Source organism: Cygnus olor, chromosome 2, assembly GCF_009769625.2.
Source record: "Cygnus olor isolate bCygOlo1 chromosome 2, bCygOlo1.pri.v2, whole genome shotgun sequence".
Classification (NCBI taxonomy): Eukaryota; Metazoa; Chordata; class Aves; order Anseriformes; family Anatidae; genus Cygnus; species Cygnus olor.
This window is the reverse complement of record NC_049170.1, coordinates 1641097-1660544: the sequence shown is the minus strand read 5'-3', so window position 1 is coordinate 1660544 and position 19448 is coordinate 1641097. Positions and strand designations below refer to the sequence as shown.

Below are 19448 nucleotides of genomic sequence, written 5' to 3'. Positions count from 1 at the left end.
TTTCTCTCTTAAAGAGGTGAAGAAGTGGAAAAGGGTGGGTTCCTGCCCAGAAGGGACAGGTCTTGATGACTGTGGAAAGAGCTGTTCCACCATCTGGAGAGCATAACTTTAAATGCATTTAACAGGGGTTTCAGTTTTGAATGGTGTAACAGCAGGAAAAAGGGCTCCTTTGGAGCCATGGGGATTGAAGGCAAGGTTAGATCTAGGTCTTTCCAACCCAGCAGGCTTTGGAGGAACCCCATCCTTCGAGGGTGGATTTACCCAAGGAGACAGTGTGTCTGTTGCTCCTCGTAACCAATGATTTCCTAATGGGATCTCAATCTCTTCTTAGGTGTTGGGACTTGAGTGCTGGCAATTTAAAATGGATTATTCAGGTGCCCATCCTGGCAGCTATCGTGGTGAGTACTGGCTGATTGCAGTGGTGGGAGGCTGCATTTGATGGTGCAGGCACAGTGCAGAGAGTGGGGCCAGGCTACCCTGCTCTAGTTACCTTCTTAGCACAGCTCCTGCCTTAAGCGTGGAGTCTCAGCATCTCCAGTTTAAGGGCCTTATTTTTGACCTGTCTATAAGTTCAACAGCTACGTACAGCAGAGGGGTTTATGTGCAGCTTTGTTTTGCTTAGGAGAGAAAGATGGCACGAGCTAAGACCCTGAAATCATTAATGAAACAAACATTCAAGATAATATTGCCAACCCATGAGATACTGAAAACCCCCAGGGGTCTTAACACATTCTTACCATGCATCTGCATTGGGAAGCACTGTGATTAAGTTCATGAGAGGCATTTGGTTGGTCATGTGTTTGTTTGAACAGGGTCCTAATTAGCTTGAGAAGTTGCTTTCACAATTTTCAATCATTACCCTCATTCCTCCTGTCTTTCTCTATGGTTCTCCATTACTCCATCTTCTGATAGTTAGGTAAGTGCAAATAAAAGAGCTTTTCCACACCCACATATCCTAGCTCCCCATTACATACATCTAGGAGTAGCTGAGCGGAGTCAGTAAGAATCTCTTTATAGCCTTCAGAGGGTTTTGCATTAAGCTCTGTGTACTTTGCACTGACTCACAAATCAGGAGACCCTGGAAGAAGATCAATGTGGTGAGAAGAAAGTCAGTCCATCTGCATATAAACAGCAGGAAAGTTTCTGAGGTGAATGTGATCATATGTGCGATTAGGTGAGCTGCTTTGGATTTGATGGGGTTTTTTTCTTCTTCAGAATTTCCTTTTGGTGGAAATTCTCCACCTGGCTCTAGTAATCAATTCTGCACCTTGGAAGAAACGAATCACCAAGCCCACAGCGTGGTCATTGGAAACAAAATAGTAGGATGGAGAAGAAAGTTCAGATAGTTCAATGAGATGAATGCCAGCAACCCCATTGCATTTAATTTAAAGCCCAATTAGCAGAGGAGAAAGAGCTCAATTGAGGCTTGCCCTTGTAAAAATAATGTTTCTCCATGAGGCTCTGCTGTGCTTGTACCTTGGCTATTTGCAAATGCAGCTATTTATCATGCAAAAATATTCTGTGGGTTGTTTCTGTTTAATTTCTGTGGGTTCATATTGTTCACTTGGCTGCCTTTTCAATTCCCACACTGGCTGGTCATATGTTGCTGGACTAAGTTATGCATTTTCTGGATGTACTTGCAGAGAATTTGAAAGCTGAGGGGCTTAAAATCCCTCCACTATGTTACTAACTGATTTTATTCAGTTGTCTGGATTTCTTTTTAACCTTAGCACGTTTCAGGAAGAGTCACAGGAGTTTCCTTCCTGACTATGGTAAGGTTGGACATCTTCAATTTAGTCGACAAATGTAGAACAAGATACCACAGTTGAGCCTTTGAAGCTAGAAAAACTCATATGAGAAACAAAGTCTGCTTTTTTTTTTTTTCTTTCCCTTTTTCTAACATTGGTTTCCAATGAAAATGAGTTATATGCCCCAGGCTGTGTGCTTCTCTGCCTGTCGGTCTATCCATCCCTCCCTTACAACTCTTGTGCCAGTCAGTAAATTCCAACCAAATGTAACTAAGGGAATGGAGTTGCATAGATGTTAAAATCCCACAGACCTCATGAAAACAGTCAAATAGATACTGGAGAGAAATTCTACTAATGCCCCTTCACTGGAAAGGGCGTAGTGCGACCTTACCCCTTTTTAACACAGGGGAGAGCTGTTCAAAACAAACTTGCACCTTGTTAAAGGAGAAAGAATCCAACCACAGAAGACAAAGCCATAGCAAACCAGGCCATGTTCATTCAGCTGCTCAGGGAACTACTTGTTTTAACAGTGAGGATAATTAACCATTGGAAGGACTTACCAATGGTTGTGGTAGGATCTCCGTCATGGAAACACTGAAACCCAGATCTGCTGTAGCTCAAACCAAAATGAATACAAGGAGGTCTTATGGACTGTGTTTTGCAGGAGATCAAACTAGAGGTTCACCATGGTCCCTTCTGGTGTAAAACTACAAGCCTGTGTGTGGCGTGGTAATTTGTTTCCTTAAAATGCTGCTACACTGGTATCTGAGAAGTCAAATGGCTGCTGCAAACCCATAGACATCAACATTAGCCCAGCAGTGTGCAGCCTTCTCGTAGTCTCACCATGTCCTTGAGAATAGGTTTGTCGGGGGCAGCTAGGGTTATAAGGCTGGCCCCAAAGAAACCAAACTCCAAGGACATTCAAAAACCCAGGAATCCCCCAAACATCTCCCCATTTCTCAGCTCTGTTAAGTATCAGTGTAACCGTGAGGTGTCGTTACCTTACGCAGCATTGCTCACCGTGGGCATGTTCCTGTAGGACTGGGTGAGCTTAGTTCAGCAACTGGGTTCACAGATATGGCTCCCTGTACAGCAAAAAGATATTTTTTCTGCCTGTTGTTGCTGTCCCTACTGTCCTTATCTGGTCCACACCTAACACTCCTCTAGAGAAAGCTTGCAGTAGATGTACGACAAAAGTTTTAGTTATTTTACCCTTCTGTGGTCTTGATCTGTCATATCTAGCTAGGTCTACTCTGTCTTTCATGATGCAGGTTGATTGTTCTTCTTTCCTTTTGCACAGGGAAATATGGAAAAGCATCTTGCTAATGCTTCTCTTAGCCTGAGGGGACCTTAACATCAGGTTGGCTGCAAGGGACAATATAACTGAATTTCACTCTGCTCCCTGGACCCCAAACTCAACTTAAGAGGTTTATTAGGACATAAAAATGACCCATATCACTGTACAGAGCTGTAAGCCAAGTAATAAAGATGATGTGAAAAACACTGAGAGCTGACTGCGGTCCAAACCTTGAAATGCCTGGTAACTGCTGCCTTGAATACTGAGATTATATCCACTTGTCAGGTGTCTACTCACCACCTCCTTGCTGTCTTTCAGTCTCTCCCTATCTCACAGCATTTTTCCATAAGGGTCTCATGCACAAGGCAGCCCAGGCTGGCTAGCTCAGGTGTCAGTGTTTTAATCTCGGATGCCTACCCTTTCACAGAGGATGCCATTCCCTTCTCTCTCAACCATTCTGGTTAAACATGGCTGGTGTAATCCCACCACCCACTGGGTTTTTCCCAGGGCAGCTCATCTCTGCTACAGGAGGAACACTTCCAGTTCAGACCCAAGCCTACTCACCTTGGGGGAAGCACAGACTGAGCAACACGAGCATTGGCTTCATCTCCTCTAACAGTTATTCAATTGTTGTTGTTTTTCCCTCTTCCAGGTAAATTTTATTCTTTTTATCAATATTATCAGAGTCCTAGCAACCAAGCTACGGGAGACAAATGCAGGGAGGTGTGATTCAAGACAACAGTACAGGTAAGTCACAAACCCTCCTCGGTTTGGGGACAAGTCAAAGTCCCTGTTTCCCTCTTTGACTACAGAGGGAGCCCAGGGTGAGTAGTTCAGCTGAAGATACCTACCCTGTAGACACTTAAAAAAAGGTGAGAAGAACACCATCTTCTGAGCCTGATAACACAGAATGAATCAGCAGCCGTTTAAACCTCCACTAAACCTCTCCAATCCAACCCCAGGGACCTGCCTCATAGTAAAGAGAGGAGCTCAGTTCCTCCAGCCAGTTAGGAAGTGACTGTGCTGGCCTTGAACCAACAGTGCAAAAATAAAAGCATTGCTTGTGCTGTTGAAGCCCCTAAAACTTGTACCATTTTATTTATTTCTGTTTATTTTCCTCCTGTGCTTTGTAAAACTTGGTGTATTTGTTAAATCTGCCCTTCAGCGGGTGCTTCAATGCGTTTGCTGAAATGAAAAAAAGATTCCTGAAACTTTGCTGGAAATCTGGCCTTTCCATGTTTGTTTTGTTTTCCTTTGTTCTGCCAGCTCTTCTCTCTTGATAATTTAGGATATTTGTAGCATGGTCAAAGCTGGACAGAAAAAGCAGATTGCTGAGACACCTCGGCTGCTCGAGGGCTCCCAAGGCTTCTCTGAATCCCTTCGGCTGGACTCACCAGCAGAACACATGCAGAGGGGAAGAACAGGGCAATTAGGGCTGCAAACCATGAGCTCATTGGTACCATCACACTCTCCAAACACGAGATGTTTCATTTGAATCAGGAATGATATTTGGCTGGAAAACATCTCTCCGTTTTCCTTTGCTGCCCTGTCAGGGTTCTGATTTATCTATTTATTTATTTATCCCTGGCTGAAGCTTGCTATTAATTATGGTTTGGATGGGGCCTGCTCCTTTTAATGTTTTAAATTCCCTCAGTGGTTTCCAGTTGTTGGACAGAGGTGGTACCAGGTCTTTCTGGTAGTGATGTCCGTCCTTCTCAATAATTGCCTGCACTTGGTGACTTGCTGTAACGCTTGGCAGCGGGTTTAATCCTCCAATTAGCATAACTTCCAGGCAAAGCTGGATCCCTCAGGAGCAAACCCAGCCAAGTACTCAGGGCTTTATTTTACCTCCCTCCTACCCCCTGCCATAGGTCTTGTGCTGAGATGGAGCTTCTCCCTCAAACAGGGCTTTCCAGGGGATGCTGCAGTCCAAAACGCCTCCTAGGAGTGGTGACCCCCTGCTTACCCCATACTATGACATGCACTTCCCCTTGGTATCTAACATAATTCTGCTCCAAAATGCAATTCCCTCTCCACCACTGCACAGAACGCACTAACCCTGGGTGGATCTTTGCCTCAATAAGAAGACAACTGCAGAATTACAGAAATGTTGTGGTGAGCAGGACTCCCTGGAAATCATCTGGTCCAATCCCCCTGCTCCAGCAGGGCCAGCTGGAGTAGGCTGTCTAGGACCATGTCCAGTCTTTAAATTCAGAAGCAGAATCACCCTTTAGGGGCAAGGGAATTTAGAGGCTGGGACCCGGAAGTAGCAGTGCACATTTCTTTCCAGTCACTCTTCCACCTTGTTCCCATGTTCCTGACCCAAGATAGTGAATGGTCTGAGGCTGAGAAAGAAGTCTTGGTGTCTTCACCTCCAGTACCTACAGCAGCATCTCATGGGGACGTGCATATGAAGAGGGTTAGATTAGCATATCATGACATGCTGGGGGATGGATTGGGTTGTGTCACATGCCAGAAGAGAATAAATGGCTTGAAACTGTGAGTGAACACAGAGCCTGTGTAAATGTAAGCTATCCAGGACTAGTGAAGGGGCATGTTGAGCCATAACGAAATTATGCATGACAGACACCCAAGGTATGAGGTGGACCAGCCTGGCTGGGAGTTTCACTCCATCCACTGACTTCTTCTTTGTCTTCTCTTTCCTTGTTCCTGCAGGAAGCTGCTGAAATCTACCCTCGTCCTTATGCCTCTCTTTGGCGTTCACTATATTGTTTTCATGGCTATGCCATACACAGATGTGTCAGGGATTCTTTGGCAAGTTCAAATGCACTATGAAATGCTGTTCAACTCTTTCCAGGTATTGTAATTGTTAAACTATGGGGACAAACTTCGAGAATTTAAACAGAGGGAGGAGGGAAATCAGAGTGCAAGGTGTTCTCTTTGGAAACAGGGTTGTGTTTACAGCATGCCAGATTTCATTCACAGGGTGATTTGACAGTATTTTAGCAACAAGTATGTTTTATATTTGCAAAATACAGTGTAAAAAGGATCAGTGTGTCCAACAACAACAACAAAAAAAAAAAAACATTCCTGTTGAAAGATACCTTGCCCCACAAAATCTGTGTAGATCCAGGATAGACATAAGCTGGTAGAGATCCACAGAGACATGTTGTTTCAAATTAGCTTCCAATTAGCTTATCCCAAGCTGTCTCTTAGCACTGTGAATGGATTCCTCAGTTCAAGGTTTGGGCAAAAGGCAGGTTCAGTTATAGGACTGCTCCTGTATAAGGCATAACAGCAAGAATATGCAACTCTGTACAAGCAAAGCAGTGTTTTATAGCCACTGCCCACTCTTCCCTCAGAGATTAATTTTTGGCTCACATGCAACTACCTATCATCATGGTCAACTAGTGTGGATGATGGAGGTGAACAGTGGGTCTGCCAGATGAAATTGTAAGGCAGGTGGGGACAAAGCTTGCATCCAGGCACTTCCACAATTCCTGCTGGGCTCAGATGGGAACAAATAGCAGGTGACCTCACCAAGATCTGGCCGAACTATTGACCAACAAAAAAGATGTGGATGTTTTTCTCACATCTGACTGCTTTTGCTGCTCCCACTCAGCCAGTTCTGCCCAATGTACAGGCTGCCCCACTTGCAACCAGGGCTGAAAGAGTCCCACCAGGGCCACCTTCTGTCCCGCAGCAGGATCAGCTACATGTAAAGCACTGGAAATGTTTATCCAATGTGTTCATAAATACCCCTAGTGAGTGGGACCCCACCGCCTTCCCAGGCACTCATCACTGTCTTAGGAACTTTGCAAAAGATCAGAGCAGGAGAATAGATGTGTTAGGTAGAACATGATCCAGAGGGTGTATATAGTCCATTTACTTTGTCAATAGTCTGTAAAAAATGGCTGTGTTCATCTGTCCCTCATGCACTACTAAAAAGAGCAATGTTTCTTATCCATATTATATAAAGCAAGTTATAAACACCACTGATTTCAGAGGAACACGGGGATGCTGGGCAACTCCATTGGGGTATTAGATACTCAGCTGCAGCCAGATTAATATTAATGTGTTATTTCTTCTTCCTTCCAGGGATTTTTTGTTGCCATCATATACTGTTTTTGCAATGGAGAGGTAAGAGTCATCAGCTTCTTAATTATGTCCCACCTTTGTTAAGCTAGTTCCAAATGCAGGTGGCAAGGTGGATGCACATCAGTGTATCTCCTCTTAGTCTAGAGATGCAACCCTGTTTTGCACTCACTGAAAGATCTGTCCATGCACATAGAAAGTTCGTACACTTATTTTGGTCACGTAAGACATACAGATCAATCTGTCATCAATAAATGAGCTACTGGAAGTAGCTAATGGGGGGAAAAATGTGCTTTTTTTTTTTTCCTTTTCCCAGCACAAGTGCTGTTTAGTGCTGCCTGATATCAGATCTGTGGCAGAAATAAAAGGGGATTGATAGAATAGCTGTCTAATCAGCAAGCTCCTTTTTTTTAGGCCAAGCTTTGTTGACCCTTTTATTCTGTTTCAAGTGACATGCTTTAATTTTCAGATTGCTTTTGAGCTGTCTTTGTTCCCTTTAATTCCCTCTATGGCTGCATGCTAAAAATCTAGGTGGTCAGTGAATGCACACTGGAAAGAACAGAATTACTTTCATGGCCCAGCATAAGGTTTGTTTGGCCTAAGTTTATGGATTTTAAGGGGAAATGCAACTACAGATATGTTCCTTATGTCCTGCAGCATAAACACAAGATGTTCCTTCCAATTTTACCCTCCAGAGAGTTCTCCACCCCTGTGGATAATACATCCTGCTGATGGCTCTCTGTCCCCCTCTCCTTCTACTCATGTTTTTTTCCCCCCTTGTCTCTCAGGTCCAAGCAGAAATAAAGAAGTCATGGAGCAGGTGGACATTAGCACTTGACTTCAAAAGGAAAGCACGAAGTGGGAGCACAACCTACAGTTATGGACCAATGGTTTCCCACACCAGCATCACAAATGTAGCCACGAGAGGGGCACTTGCCCTCCATCTCAATACAAGACTTATACCAGGGACCCTCAATGGACACCGGAATTTACCAGGTTATGTAAAAAATGGCTCTATTTCTGAAAACTCCATGCCTTCTTCTGGACCAGAGCAGTACAACAAAGACGAGGAGTACCTGAATGGCTCTGGGCTTTATGACGGAGACAGACCCACAGTACTTGTTGAAGAAGAAAGAGAGACTGTGATGTAAAGAGAGGAGGAGAAGAAGCAAAAGGATGAGAAAGGTTCCTGGAGAGCATTTAGTGGGCAAAAGAATATCAGGCCACGCATCAGATGCCAAGGATTTCCATACAGTTTCTCTGTTCGGTGGAACGAGAGGTTAAGTTATATGGGAAAAAAAAAGTGAGCCACCAATGTGGCCAGTGGTTGGATCACACACATATATTCAGTGATCTAAATCTCCCTGGTGATAATGGGGGCAGGGCTGTCCCGAGGGCCTTGCTACCTGCTGAACAGAGATACTGAGAGTTGGCGAGGGAGGGTTGCACCGCAGCAAGTGGTCCTTTCATCTCTTGGAGAGCTTGGTCAGCTGGGGAGGGTGGGAGTCTCACCCAGTAGAGCAAGAGTCTTGCAGGGAGCGTGCAGTGCCATCTTCTTGCAAGGGTACAAAGCCACCCTGGGCACCAGCATCTTCAGTTCAGTTTGCTCTTTCCTCTTAAAGTCTGTCTGGTAACACACACGAGACCTACTCGGGGGGCTGTAGCTGCCCATTGTTGCAGCCAAGAGCTCAGCATGGACGGGTCAGTACGACCAGCTGCCTGGGGCATGTTCTTCCTTTGGGTATTCCCACTGCCTGCCAAAATGTTCATCTGGAGTGGGCAGAGTTAACAGCTCGTGTTGCTAGATGCAGGCAGAAAACCATATTCTCCTTTCTCTGACCTGAGTCCCAGTAGCAAGCCAGAAACCAGTGCAATTTTAGGATGGAAAATGTGGTTATCAGAATGTGCGAAAATGTCATTCTTCCAGATACAGCAGTGGAGAGAGGCCCACCCTGGCTGCTCCCAGGCGGGCTGAGGCAGGGAGGGGAATTTGCTTGTGATCTTCAGAAGACCTTCATGAAGCGTGTGTGCTGGTGTGTGCGTGGCTAAAATCTGCTCAGAGGGTAGCTAACTGAGCCCTCCCTGTCTGTGGATGCTCATGGAAACAAGCTTTGGTCATGTTTTTTTATCTTTAAATTGATGCTCATTCTCCCCTCTGAATTTCTTGTTTCTCACTACTCCATGCTCTCATGAGGAGAAAGACTCCTTCAAATCTGCCTGCACCATCCAGAGGCATGAGATGCTGGATACAGCCAGGCACACCTGGCTTGGTTCTTCATGAGAACCAAGGGCAAAATTTGCTGGACAAAAGCACAGGGATTGCTCCTAGATGGTCACCTTCTGAGCATCTTTCCCATTCTTAATGGTGGGGCCATTCAAATGAGCCACACACACACACCTATGTACACCTGGCCACTGCCTTAGCTGGTGCCAATGAGTATAAAACTTCAGCCAAAGCCACTGAGTTTGCCTAGAGATGCTCAGATGAGGAGATGCTATTGGGGTTGCCTCCAAAGGGAAGAGAACAAGGAAAGGCCTGATTCATACATCCTAGAGATGTATGAAGAGAGAGACTAGGAATATTTTGTCCTTGTGCAGAGTTTCCCTTGCTGGTGGTTTTTGCAAGGTGTGCCAAAAGGTCATTTTCTGACACACTTCATGTCTTCAGCAGTGGCAAAGAGATACAGCCCTTGTTGACCAACCGTGCTTAGGCCATTTCACACCAGCTGAGCATTAGCAAAGGGTCTCTGTCCGTTCTGAAGCATGATTCAGAAGTGCCCAATACTGGGAAATTAGGAACAGTGACCAGATTTCCTACTGCAGCAAGTGCTTCCTCAAAGGAAGGACTCTGGCTGAGCCAGCCTGGATCCTCTCTTCAGACCCTATCATAATGTCGTTATTCACTTCAAGCTGTCCAAAAGTCAGCACCTCATGGTGTTTTGTTTTGGTTTTTGTTTGTTTGTTTGTTTGTTTTGGTTTTTGTTTGTTTTTTTGTTGTTGTTGTTGTTTTTTCATATTTCTTTTTTGCTTTCTTGGTAAATTTCCATTACCTGAAGCATTTTCACCCCCCCTTGCTGTTATTCGAATTGGATAGAAAACAGGCCTTGGGGAAATTTGCAGAAGTCCTTTAGGATGCAGGTGGAACCTGTAGAATAGCCTGTTCTCTATCCTGGTCCTTTAGATATGCTGCTGGGTGGCACCAACCAGCACCTCTGAGATGCATCCACTGCGACTTTTGAGTATGTACTAAGGACTAACTTCCCCCAAAACTCTGAAGGAGGTCAGGAAGAGCTGTTGAGACCTTGACTCTGCTTTCTGTGTCCCAAATTGTCTTTAAGCAGCCCCTCAGGTTAGGATCCAAAGCCCAGTGAAATCAAGAAACAAACCTCCTGCCCTTGACATCCCTGGGTTTTGGATTCAGACCTGGTAGGGGATGTGGTGGCTAAGAGGCAAGCCTCTGTAAGGCATCAAAGCATCTCTCAACCAGTTGCAAACACACATGAGCCAATCTTTAAAAGCCGGTATTTATTTGTGATGTTTGTTGGGTTTTTTGTTTGTTTGTTTTGTTTTGTATCATTAGAATAAGTCAAAATTCCTCGTAACAATTTAACACCAATCGGCAGCTATTGAAGGGACAGGTTTTCATAGCATAATCTTTTTTTCCTGCTCTCTTATTGTCACTGTTGCTATTATGAACAACAATATTCATAAGAACAATGCTAACAATGTTATTACAGAGAAGTTAGGTAGCCTTGCCAGAGAAGTCAGCTCTAGTGAAAGCTTGGCATGGAGAGCTAACCAGCTCTGCAGAAATCTGGGTCAGCCCAGCCATGCTCGCTGCTTGCCTTTTCCTCACAGATTTTGGCATGGCCTCAGGAGGGAATATAAAGGGGGCAGAAGTTATCACCAGTCGGCTGTCAGTGTGTACAGCTGCAATATTTACCATCCCGTGTGGCTGAACCACCAATAAGAGAGAAGCACATCAAGTATGCTGGCTCTGGCTTTCTATCCATCTAGAAGCATGTTGTGCTTAAATCCTCCAAGTAAATGCAATGACCTTCCTGATTTTCTCGCTCAAAGATCACTTAGCATCATTTCGCTGTTGGAACAAAGAAAAAGACAAAAGACCAAAAAAAAATTCACCAAAGAAAATGCTGGTGACTCACTGTTTACTTCTGCTTGTTACAGACACCTCAAGATTAACAACATTTGACAATCACTTAGCAAAGTTCAAGGAATTAGCAAAAACCATAAAATTATTTATAAACAAATACAAAACCCCTCGTAAACTGAAATGCATTCATCACTGGATTATTTAGAATAAATGCTTAAAAACTGATGATAAATGGAGATAAAAATCACATGCACAAGGGGAAGAAATCTTTTCCTGATCTTTTCAAATGCAAATCATACATAATAGATTTTTTTTTCTTGGTGTTTCAATATTCATGAAAAAATTTCAAAGATGCTTATACCAAAACTGGGGAATAATTCTGCCTTTAAACTCATGACAGACTGTGAGGCAGACTGTATATTTGTCAAAGTCTGTTCCTATCTGTCCTGTGCTGAGTGCTGAGATTGCAGAAAGTATTGACTGAGTGTATAGGCCGTGCTTTGTTAGCTAGGGATCCAAGGACATCCTCCACTGATTCTCTGAAACAGAGAAGAAACCACAATTTGCAGTTTGTATTTGTGCTGGAAGGGCAGGCAGAGTGGTCCTGTCAGTGCTTAGCCAAAAACCTCCAGGTTTGGAGTGCAGTCACCTTCACTTTTCTCCATCACCAGGAGATGTAGGCACTTCTCAAGGACAGTTTATCCCCATCCAAAGGTCTGAGTCCCCCTGGGGTGACAGTTCCCATCCTGTCTGATTTACTAGGGCAGATACAGAAAAATGCCACCAAAAAAAAAAAAATAGATGGAGGAGGATAGAGAGCAGGTGGCTGTGGAGTCAGGATGCAGCCAACACTTGGGTAGAGAGACTTTCAAAAACCCGCCCTAGGAGGAGGCAAAGGCTTGGAGGAACGGGTTGTCTGTATCTTTCCAGTTTTTCTTCTTCCCCTGTGTCAGCTTTGTGTCCTTTTTCTTCTCATCCTGTAAAGCATCTGGCTGTATCCTATAGATCCTCTTGCTTCTCTAAGCACGCTGGGCTAGCCCAGGCCAGGCTGAGCACTGCAACATTCCAGCAGACTGGATTACATGGGGAGGGGTCTCCTTGCCCACCTTTTGGGTGGGTGTTCTCTTCTTCAGTGCCACTGAGGTGCTGGGTTTGGGCAGGGAATCTCACCCCCTGGCAGGTTCAAGTTGTGGTACCCAGCCCAGCATCTCTTCAAACAGCAGCACAGTCTGCTGATGCTCCTGAGTCCCTTTTCCTTTTTCCCCTGGATATGTGCAGATGAGTGTTTTTAAACCTTCTTTAAACTGCTTTGTCTTGATGCAAATGAGTTTATGTCTTGTCCCATTCCACACCATTCCTCAGCTCTGCTCCGTCTTGTCCAATACATATCAGAGCCAAAATATTGGCAAAGTTCTCCCAAAAACTGAACTCTTCAGCCAGGGACCGGCTTTGTTTATTTGTTTATTGGTAATTGGCTGAAAGCTGCAGAACATCCACAGTGTTGGTAAGAATTTTCCATCTTTTTAATTATAAAAATACATTAGGAGTGAAGATCTCCAATTTTTATTCCTGTTTATTGTTTTGATGAATTCAATGACTGGCTTACAAATTTTTAAACTTCAGAATCTGATCTTTTAAAGAGTTAAGAAACCTCAGCTATCATTTTTTTGTTGTTTGTTTGTTTGTTTTGTTTGATTGTTTTTTTTGTTTTTGTTTTTTCACTGGCTGATTTTCCTGCACAACTTCCACCCAGAAATGAAAACTTCAAGCAGAATTACTGAGGATGAGGAAAGTGTTCAGTATCTCCCTTAAGTCACCTGGATTTCTCATTCTGTTCAATCATTCTTTCACCTGAGATAGGACTGCATGAAATGAGAGAAAGCACTTTAAGAGTTGGCATTTAAGGGAGAGGTTGCATGAACCTGTGAAGTCCTTTTGTGTCCAGCACTGCTTCTTATTAGCATAGGTGCGTTTTTGCACTTATTTGTGCCCATTGCCCATGAGTTTGCTACAGACCAGTCCGTACCTTGTCATGGAAAGTTATGGGGCAATAATGTGTTTCACATCCTCTCTTTCTGGCTTCACCCAGATTTTATGACATTTTAACTGTAACAGGAAGAAAAAGAAAAAAAAAAAAAAAAACTGAGGCAGCATTTTCCAGCCTTTGGGGTTAAGGGTTTGGCGTCTGCCTCCTCAGCCATGTATTCTATGTCATACATGGGCATTACACTGGTGGCTGCAAGTTGTAAATTGCTCAGCATGTGAGAAAGCTTTGTTTTAAGGCCATGAGCAGGTTAAGGTAGATCTTCACCATGGCACTTTCCAGCTGACAGCACCTGCTGGGGGAGAAATCATGTTGCACTTCAAACAGGTCTAGGGAAATTATATATATATATATATATATATATTTTAACAATCTTTATGCTGGAACAAGTTTTGTGTTTGATTTTTTTTAATTATTATTATTTTTACTTCTATTGCTGATGAGTTGCCACGTTCTCCAGAGTAAATAGAGGACATATATGATATTCCTGGCCAGCTACAGAGCTTTTCAAGAATCCAGTGTCACTCTCCAGACAGAGTAGATTTTATATCCCATTTCTCTAGGGTGTCCTGAAATGAGAAAAATATTAAATTGTAAAGGAAATGAGTTTGCGAAAGACCCTATAAATAAATTTCCATCATGGATTGGCCAGGTCTGTCTGGATTTGCCTGGAAAACATAATGGTTCATAAATTGTATAAGTAAAATAAGGATCATGTCCATCTCTGTGGACATTTGTTGGAAAGCAGTCCTCCTGGTTTTGCCTACAGAAGTGAAAGGTTGAGCCCCCTGGACAACAAATTCTGTTGGCCCAAAGGAACATGTTGTTTTGAGGCAGCAAATCCTGCCGTTTGTACAAAAATTATTGGGCTTACCCTGTTCCATCCAGACTGGTTTTTTGGTCTCTCATAAAATCAAAACTCAAGCTTAGCTCTTAGCTAAGGGTGGGATAGCAAAAGAAAGCAGAGGTGAGCTGTTGCAAAGACAAGTGATTAACTAAACTGTACTAAAATAAAACTTCACCATTGTGATGCTAAAAACAAACAAACAAACAAACAAACAAAACAGCTAGGAAACAGATTGATTTTTCTTTCATTCACAAAAAAAAAAAGAAAAAAAGGAAAAAAAAGGAATACAGGTTGGCTTTTTTTTTTCCCCCAATAATGATCCATTACCTGATCAATTGAGCCAGAAATCTGGTCTCCCTCGTGTTTCCATGTGCTCCTTGGGATGCATGGAGATAAACAGAGATGTGACTGAGAACCCACCTGTGACCAGCTTCTGGTCATGTAAAACTCAGAGACATCAAGCCCAGATGAACCAAAAACAGTGACCTTGTTCTGGAAGTCTTGGCCAGAAATATTGTTCATGAGCTTCATTTAGTGGTTAGCCACAAGTTTATTTGCTGTCTATATATCAAGCCTCATAAGAGGCAAAATGTGTCCTAATCAGGGTATTTCTTTATTCAGTGCTGATCGACATCTTCACTGGCTGCTCTTTGGCCTGTAGGTGTTTTTTACAATTTTAGAGCAGGGATCTTCTACTGAGAGTCCAGCAGGTGCAGGTGAGCCTGAGATATGGGCTTTTGGCCGTGCTAGCAGACCTCACCTGAAGCATTAGTCTGGGTTGTGGTCCAGGTCTGCAGAGAAGATAGGACCAGCAATCATTTTAGATCTTTGACTCTGCTTCTCCTTAGTGGGCAGAAAAGGCCACAGGAAGGACCAGCAGAGTGGACACCCCTGTCCTTCTATCCCAAATTCAAGTTTGTTGGGGTCCTTCTCTACACTTTGCTCCTATTTTCCAGCCTCGCCCTAGAAAAGAACCCCCTAAATCTTACCTAAAGAACTCAGTCAAGCATTTCATTTTCCATTTTAACTGGATGCAGACTCAGGGTTTTTTAATGGCTAGGAGCCAATCTCAACTCCAAGATTCAAAACCAATCTGGAACATCAGAAGGGGAAAACAATTTTCTCAGATTGGCTGCACAGCACCCTAGTCACATCACATCCATCACACCGGGCTCAGAGTACAGGCACCCTGGCAGAGCTGAAAGGTTGGTCTGCCAAAACTGTCTTTTGTTCTCCATGAATTTTTAAGGAAAGAGCACAGAGAGTAAGAAAAAGACTTGCTGTCTTTACTCCACACTTAAGAATGATTATAAACAATAAAATAGTCATAATAGGTTATTTTTTGTTTAGTTCATCAGGTTCTGTTGAATGCTCTGATGGTTTCTGTGCAGTGTCTGGTGTTCTGGCTTTTCCTGTGCGGAAGGAGTTCTCTGTGGTGGAGGGAATAGATATAATGAGCGGACGGAGTCATTCAACGCCAGTCCCTAGGGCAGGACAGTTAGAAACAGACCTGATGTTGATTTTATGTTCATTGGCAGAAGGCAGGAGCTACTCCACTGAAGTTAATTGAGTTAACTCGGTCGAATGCCAAGGCAAAACAGATCTGAATCTAGACCACAGTTCAAGACTCATTTACAATTTGCATAATGGAATTAAAATAAAGCTTCCAACTGTAGCAACAGAAATACTCTGCTGAGAATTAGACACTGGGTTTGCTGTTTGGGATTAAATAAAATGACACCCAAGGCATCAGCCATCACATAAAGCAACCGTGTTTTATCTCTGCCTGTCCAGATTACTCTATTCTCCCCATGGCCATACACTGTGGTCACTTAGCCATTCTCAGCTATTTTAACTGGTAGAGATTTTTCTTAGCTCCTTCTTTCTTTTTTTTTTTTTTCTTTTTTTTTTTTTCTTTTCTCTCCTACTTGCATGGGAACTCAGATCCTCCAAGTTTTCACGCCAGCTTTCAGGTTTCATCTAGCCCCGCAGTTTACAAAGTTCAAGATAATATCAACATTTTGCCAGAATTTGGGAAGCAAGTGGGAAAAAGAGTGTGAGAAGCTAATGGAAGTCATAGGGGAGTATTAAAAGAAATATCAAATAAGGTTCAGTGAAACCTTTCCCACGGGCCAGGGAAAGGTTTGCAAACCTTGGCACAGCATTTCAGCCTCCAATTGAACTTGCTCATGTTTTGCTCATAGAAGATCTTGAGACATTCATTATGACCTGCAAAGCTCACATGATGTCTTTCCAGTGTCTGGGGGCCTGGGGTTAAATCTGGCACACTGCTATCAAATATCCTCTTTTACGATTAATTTAAATTTAATGCTCTGGTCTGCTCGGGTAGCTTATGTGCCCTTCTCTAGGCTGGTCCATTCGTGCTGCTTTGGGGCACACTTGCAGAACTGTTCCTTGAGCTGTCTTTGCATCAGTGGTGTGTTACTGTACCCATCTGAAGCTATCGCCAGTTTGAACGCATCTCCTGATGGCATTCAGCACTGATGGGTAGCAACACTGTGTTGTAAGGGAGCCAGAGGCAGCGTCTGCAAAAACAGAGAACAACAAACTTTGTCCTAATTCGGAATGGATTTGTAAGACTCCAGTGAGGCAGGGCAGGGCTGGAAATCAGCTCGGAGTCTGGCACACAGAACAGGGGCCAGGAACAAAAGAAAAGTGAAGGAAGAGCTGACCCAGATGAACATCAGTAACCAGGGAATCTTATAAATCTGGCTTCTTTTCAGGCAGACCTCCCTGTCCAGCACAGATTTAATAGAGGTGGGCTCTATTGCACAATGACACTTTCTCCTAAACAGGGTATATCTTGAAAGAGCAAATGAGGGATTTAACAAAGTCTGTGCAACTTTCTCTTCCTCTTCATCCTCACCAGCACTTTTTCATTATTTTTTTTTCTCCCTGAAAAAAAAGGATACATTAGAGCAGCCTCAGCACAAGGACCTGATATTCAAAACCATTTCTCCTGGGTCCCACAGAGTAACTTTTACCTCTGACCTTAGCAATTGTTTTCTTGGCGTATGAACTCAAGAATTTGAAAGTATTTGATTATGTTCCTCAAACCGAGGGTTACTCATTCTGGGCAAGCAATGTGCTGGGCAACAACACAGATCTGCTGGCATCGATATGGAATGAAATCCTGACCCCATGAAAACCAACACCAAAATGTGTGTTGATTTCCATGGAGTGGGATTTACCCTTAAATTCTGAGGAGGAAAAAGCTAATGATTCAAGTAAATGACCTTACCCTTCCCCTGTCCCCAAAACCTTGTTTGCCACCCACAGTTCAGGGTGGCTTTTTGTTTTAGATCAATAGAACTAAGAACCAGAAAGCAGAGATCAAGTGGTAGAAGATGGTCTGAACAGCCAGAGTCTCCTCTCTCAAAATACTTCATGAGTGACAACATTGGGCTTTTGTATTGGGGTCAGCTTCTACATGTGGGGATTTAGGACGTGGTATCTTGCTAGAAAAAAAGGCACGGGATTAAAATATTTGAGATGGATGGGATGAGCATGCACTGGGTTTCCAAAATGCCTGGGCCTACGTCCTCTGAAATAGAGATACAATAACCACATGAAAGACTACTTAAAACGAGCTTTAATGAAGGATGTTCTCCAAACAGAGCAGACCTCAGGTACCTAAAACAGAAGACAAAACAATGACTTCACCAGGAAAGCAGCATCTATTTAAATCAGAGCATTACAACAGGCATTGGCCCTTCTAAATATAGAGCTGGATGCTTCCTGCCAGGCTGAGCTTTTACCTTTTAATTTTTCTCTGTCTAAATTAATCACTCTTCCTTGAGGGCTGCAGGGAAGGATGAGCAAGAAGCCATTTGCTGTTGGAGGTGAAATGTTTTAAAAGACAGGTTGTGTCAGGTAGAGCTGGTGGCAGAGAAAGGTGGTTGGTGGCAGAAGAGGAAGGACGGGTGTATCCAAGCATCGTCTCCCATCCCCATGTTCAGAAACACGTCAATCTCTTGCCATCTGCATGAGCTGGGGCATGCACGAAGAGACAGACCTGCTGCTAAAACTCCTTGCTTCTTCTCAGCAACTTCAGGGTGACCAAGCCATGGTGGCAATTGGGTGTGGGCATTAGAAAAAGGACTCGGCCATTCCTAGCAGTCTGCCAAGCTCTGTCCGACATGTCTGTTTTGGGAATATTGGCTCCTTTTCTTCTAGTGTCAGCAGGAGGGAAAAAAGTTGGGGTGTTTTCTTCCTCCCCACACACAAGTAATTTCACTGAAGTGTTTTTGTAAGACCTTGTTTCACTTCAGAAGAGGGACAAGACTGAAAAGCTAAAGGACAAAACTGTGATTTCTTTGTATGTGTTACGAGGACATTGCCTTGTGTGTGTCATCAGGCAGACATTTGGTTTACATTCCTCCACTTCTGCTTTCTGTACGGACCAAAGTAATGAGCGGAAAATGACAAACCACAGGTGTATGTAAAAAGGGAATTAAAATAAAAAGAAATCTTTATTGATTCTCATAAAATATCTCTTTTGTGTCTTTGCCTGTTTATGGGCCTCAGAGCCTCTAAAATCCTTCAGGAGCACACATGGATGGACGTGGGCTAGACGTTCCTCTGTGTTTATGAGGAAGAACCTTCCTGAGATCCTCCAGTTCATTGTGGATTCAGAAAGATGGGAATGAGTTATGTCTGTGGAAACCCTTTGGGAAGACTTTGCACAGGGTGGCTTCACGATCCTTAAGTTTGTGGTTTTCAGACGAACAAACCTGGTTGACTCCAATCTTGTTTTCCTGCTGAGCAGCATCTTCTAGAGAAATGTTAAGTTACCTGCTGAAAACCCTCTCCTATGCACACTTTAGCTCTAAGACCTTCAAAAGAAGAAAGCTGGTTTATCATAGATGAAATTTAAGGCCATTCTTCTTGTTCAATGTGTAGTCATGGCATTTCTTCTGATGCAAGCATGCTTTGCACAGGAGGAAGAGCTGGTCAAAAAATGCTCCTGTCCCTTACATTTAGCATAGTGTGTGTATCACCACCCCAGCAGCAATCACATTCCAGTAATACTTTCAGGAAAACGTCATGGTGTTCATACAGGCATGCTAGCATTCCCTGCCTGGCTAACCAGCCAGTGACTATGAGTGGAAACAAGGAGTGACCTTTTTCTCCTCTTCTGAATGATAAGCATTGAGTGACTGGCCAGATTTCAAAAAGCACTCAGGTCCCAGCAGCAGGGAACAGGAACACTGCTGACCAAAGACAGTTCCACAAATGCTTGTTCCAGATGGAGCTCCATGGGTCTTGGCTGCAAATGTGATGGTTATAGTGTCTTCATCCCGTTCATGGACTTTAACATC

At 43.6% G+C, this 19448-nt stretch overlaps 1 protein-coding gene across 3 annotated transcripts in view; it reads left to right on the top strand.

The window, feature by feature from the left end:
* The window catches only part of PTH1R (parathyroid hormone 1 receptor), a 124467-nt gene extending 105855 nt beyond the window's left edge, over nucleotides 1–18612 (top strand). For all 3 annotated transcript variants that reach the window (XM_040549638.1, XM_040549639.1, XM_040549637.1), the window contains 5 exons: nucleotides 332–398; nucleotides 3698–3792; nucleotides 5722–5863; nucleotides 7105–7146; nucleotides 7890–18612. In XM_040549638.1, coding sequence (XP_040405572.1) covers nucleotides 332–398; nucleotides 3698–3792; nucleotides 5722–5863; nucleotides 7105–7146; nucleotides 7890–8252 — 709 coding nt within the window. In that variant the 3' untranslated portion in view covers nucleotides 8253–18612. The remainder of the gene's footprint in view (nucleotides 1–331; nucleotides 399–3697; nucleotides 3793–5721; nucleotides 5864–7104; nucleotides 7147–7889) is intronic.
* Nucleotides 18613–19448: the final 836 nt, after the last annotated feature.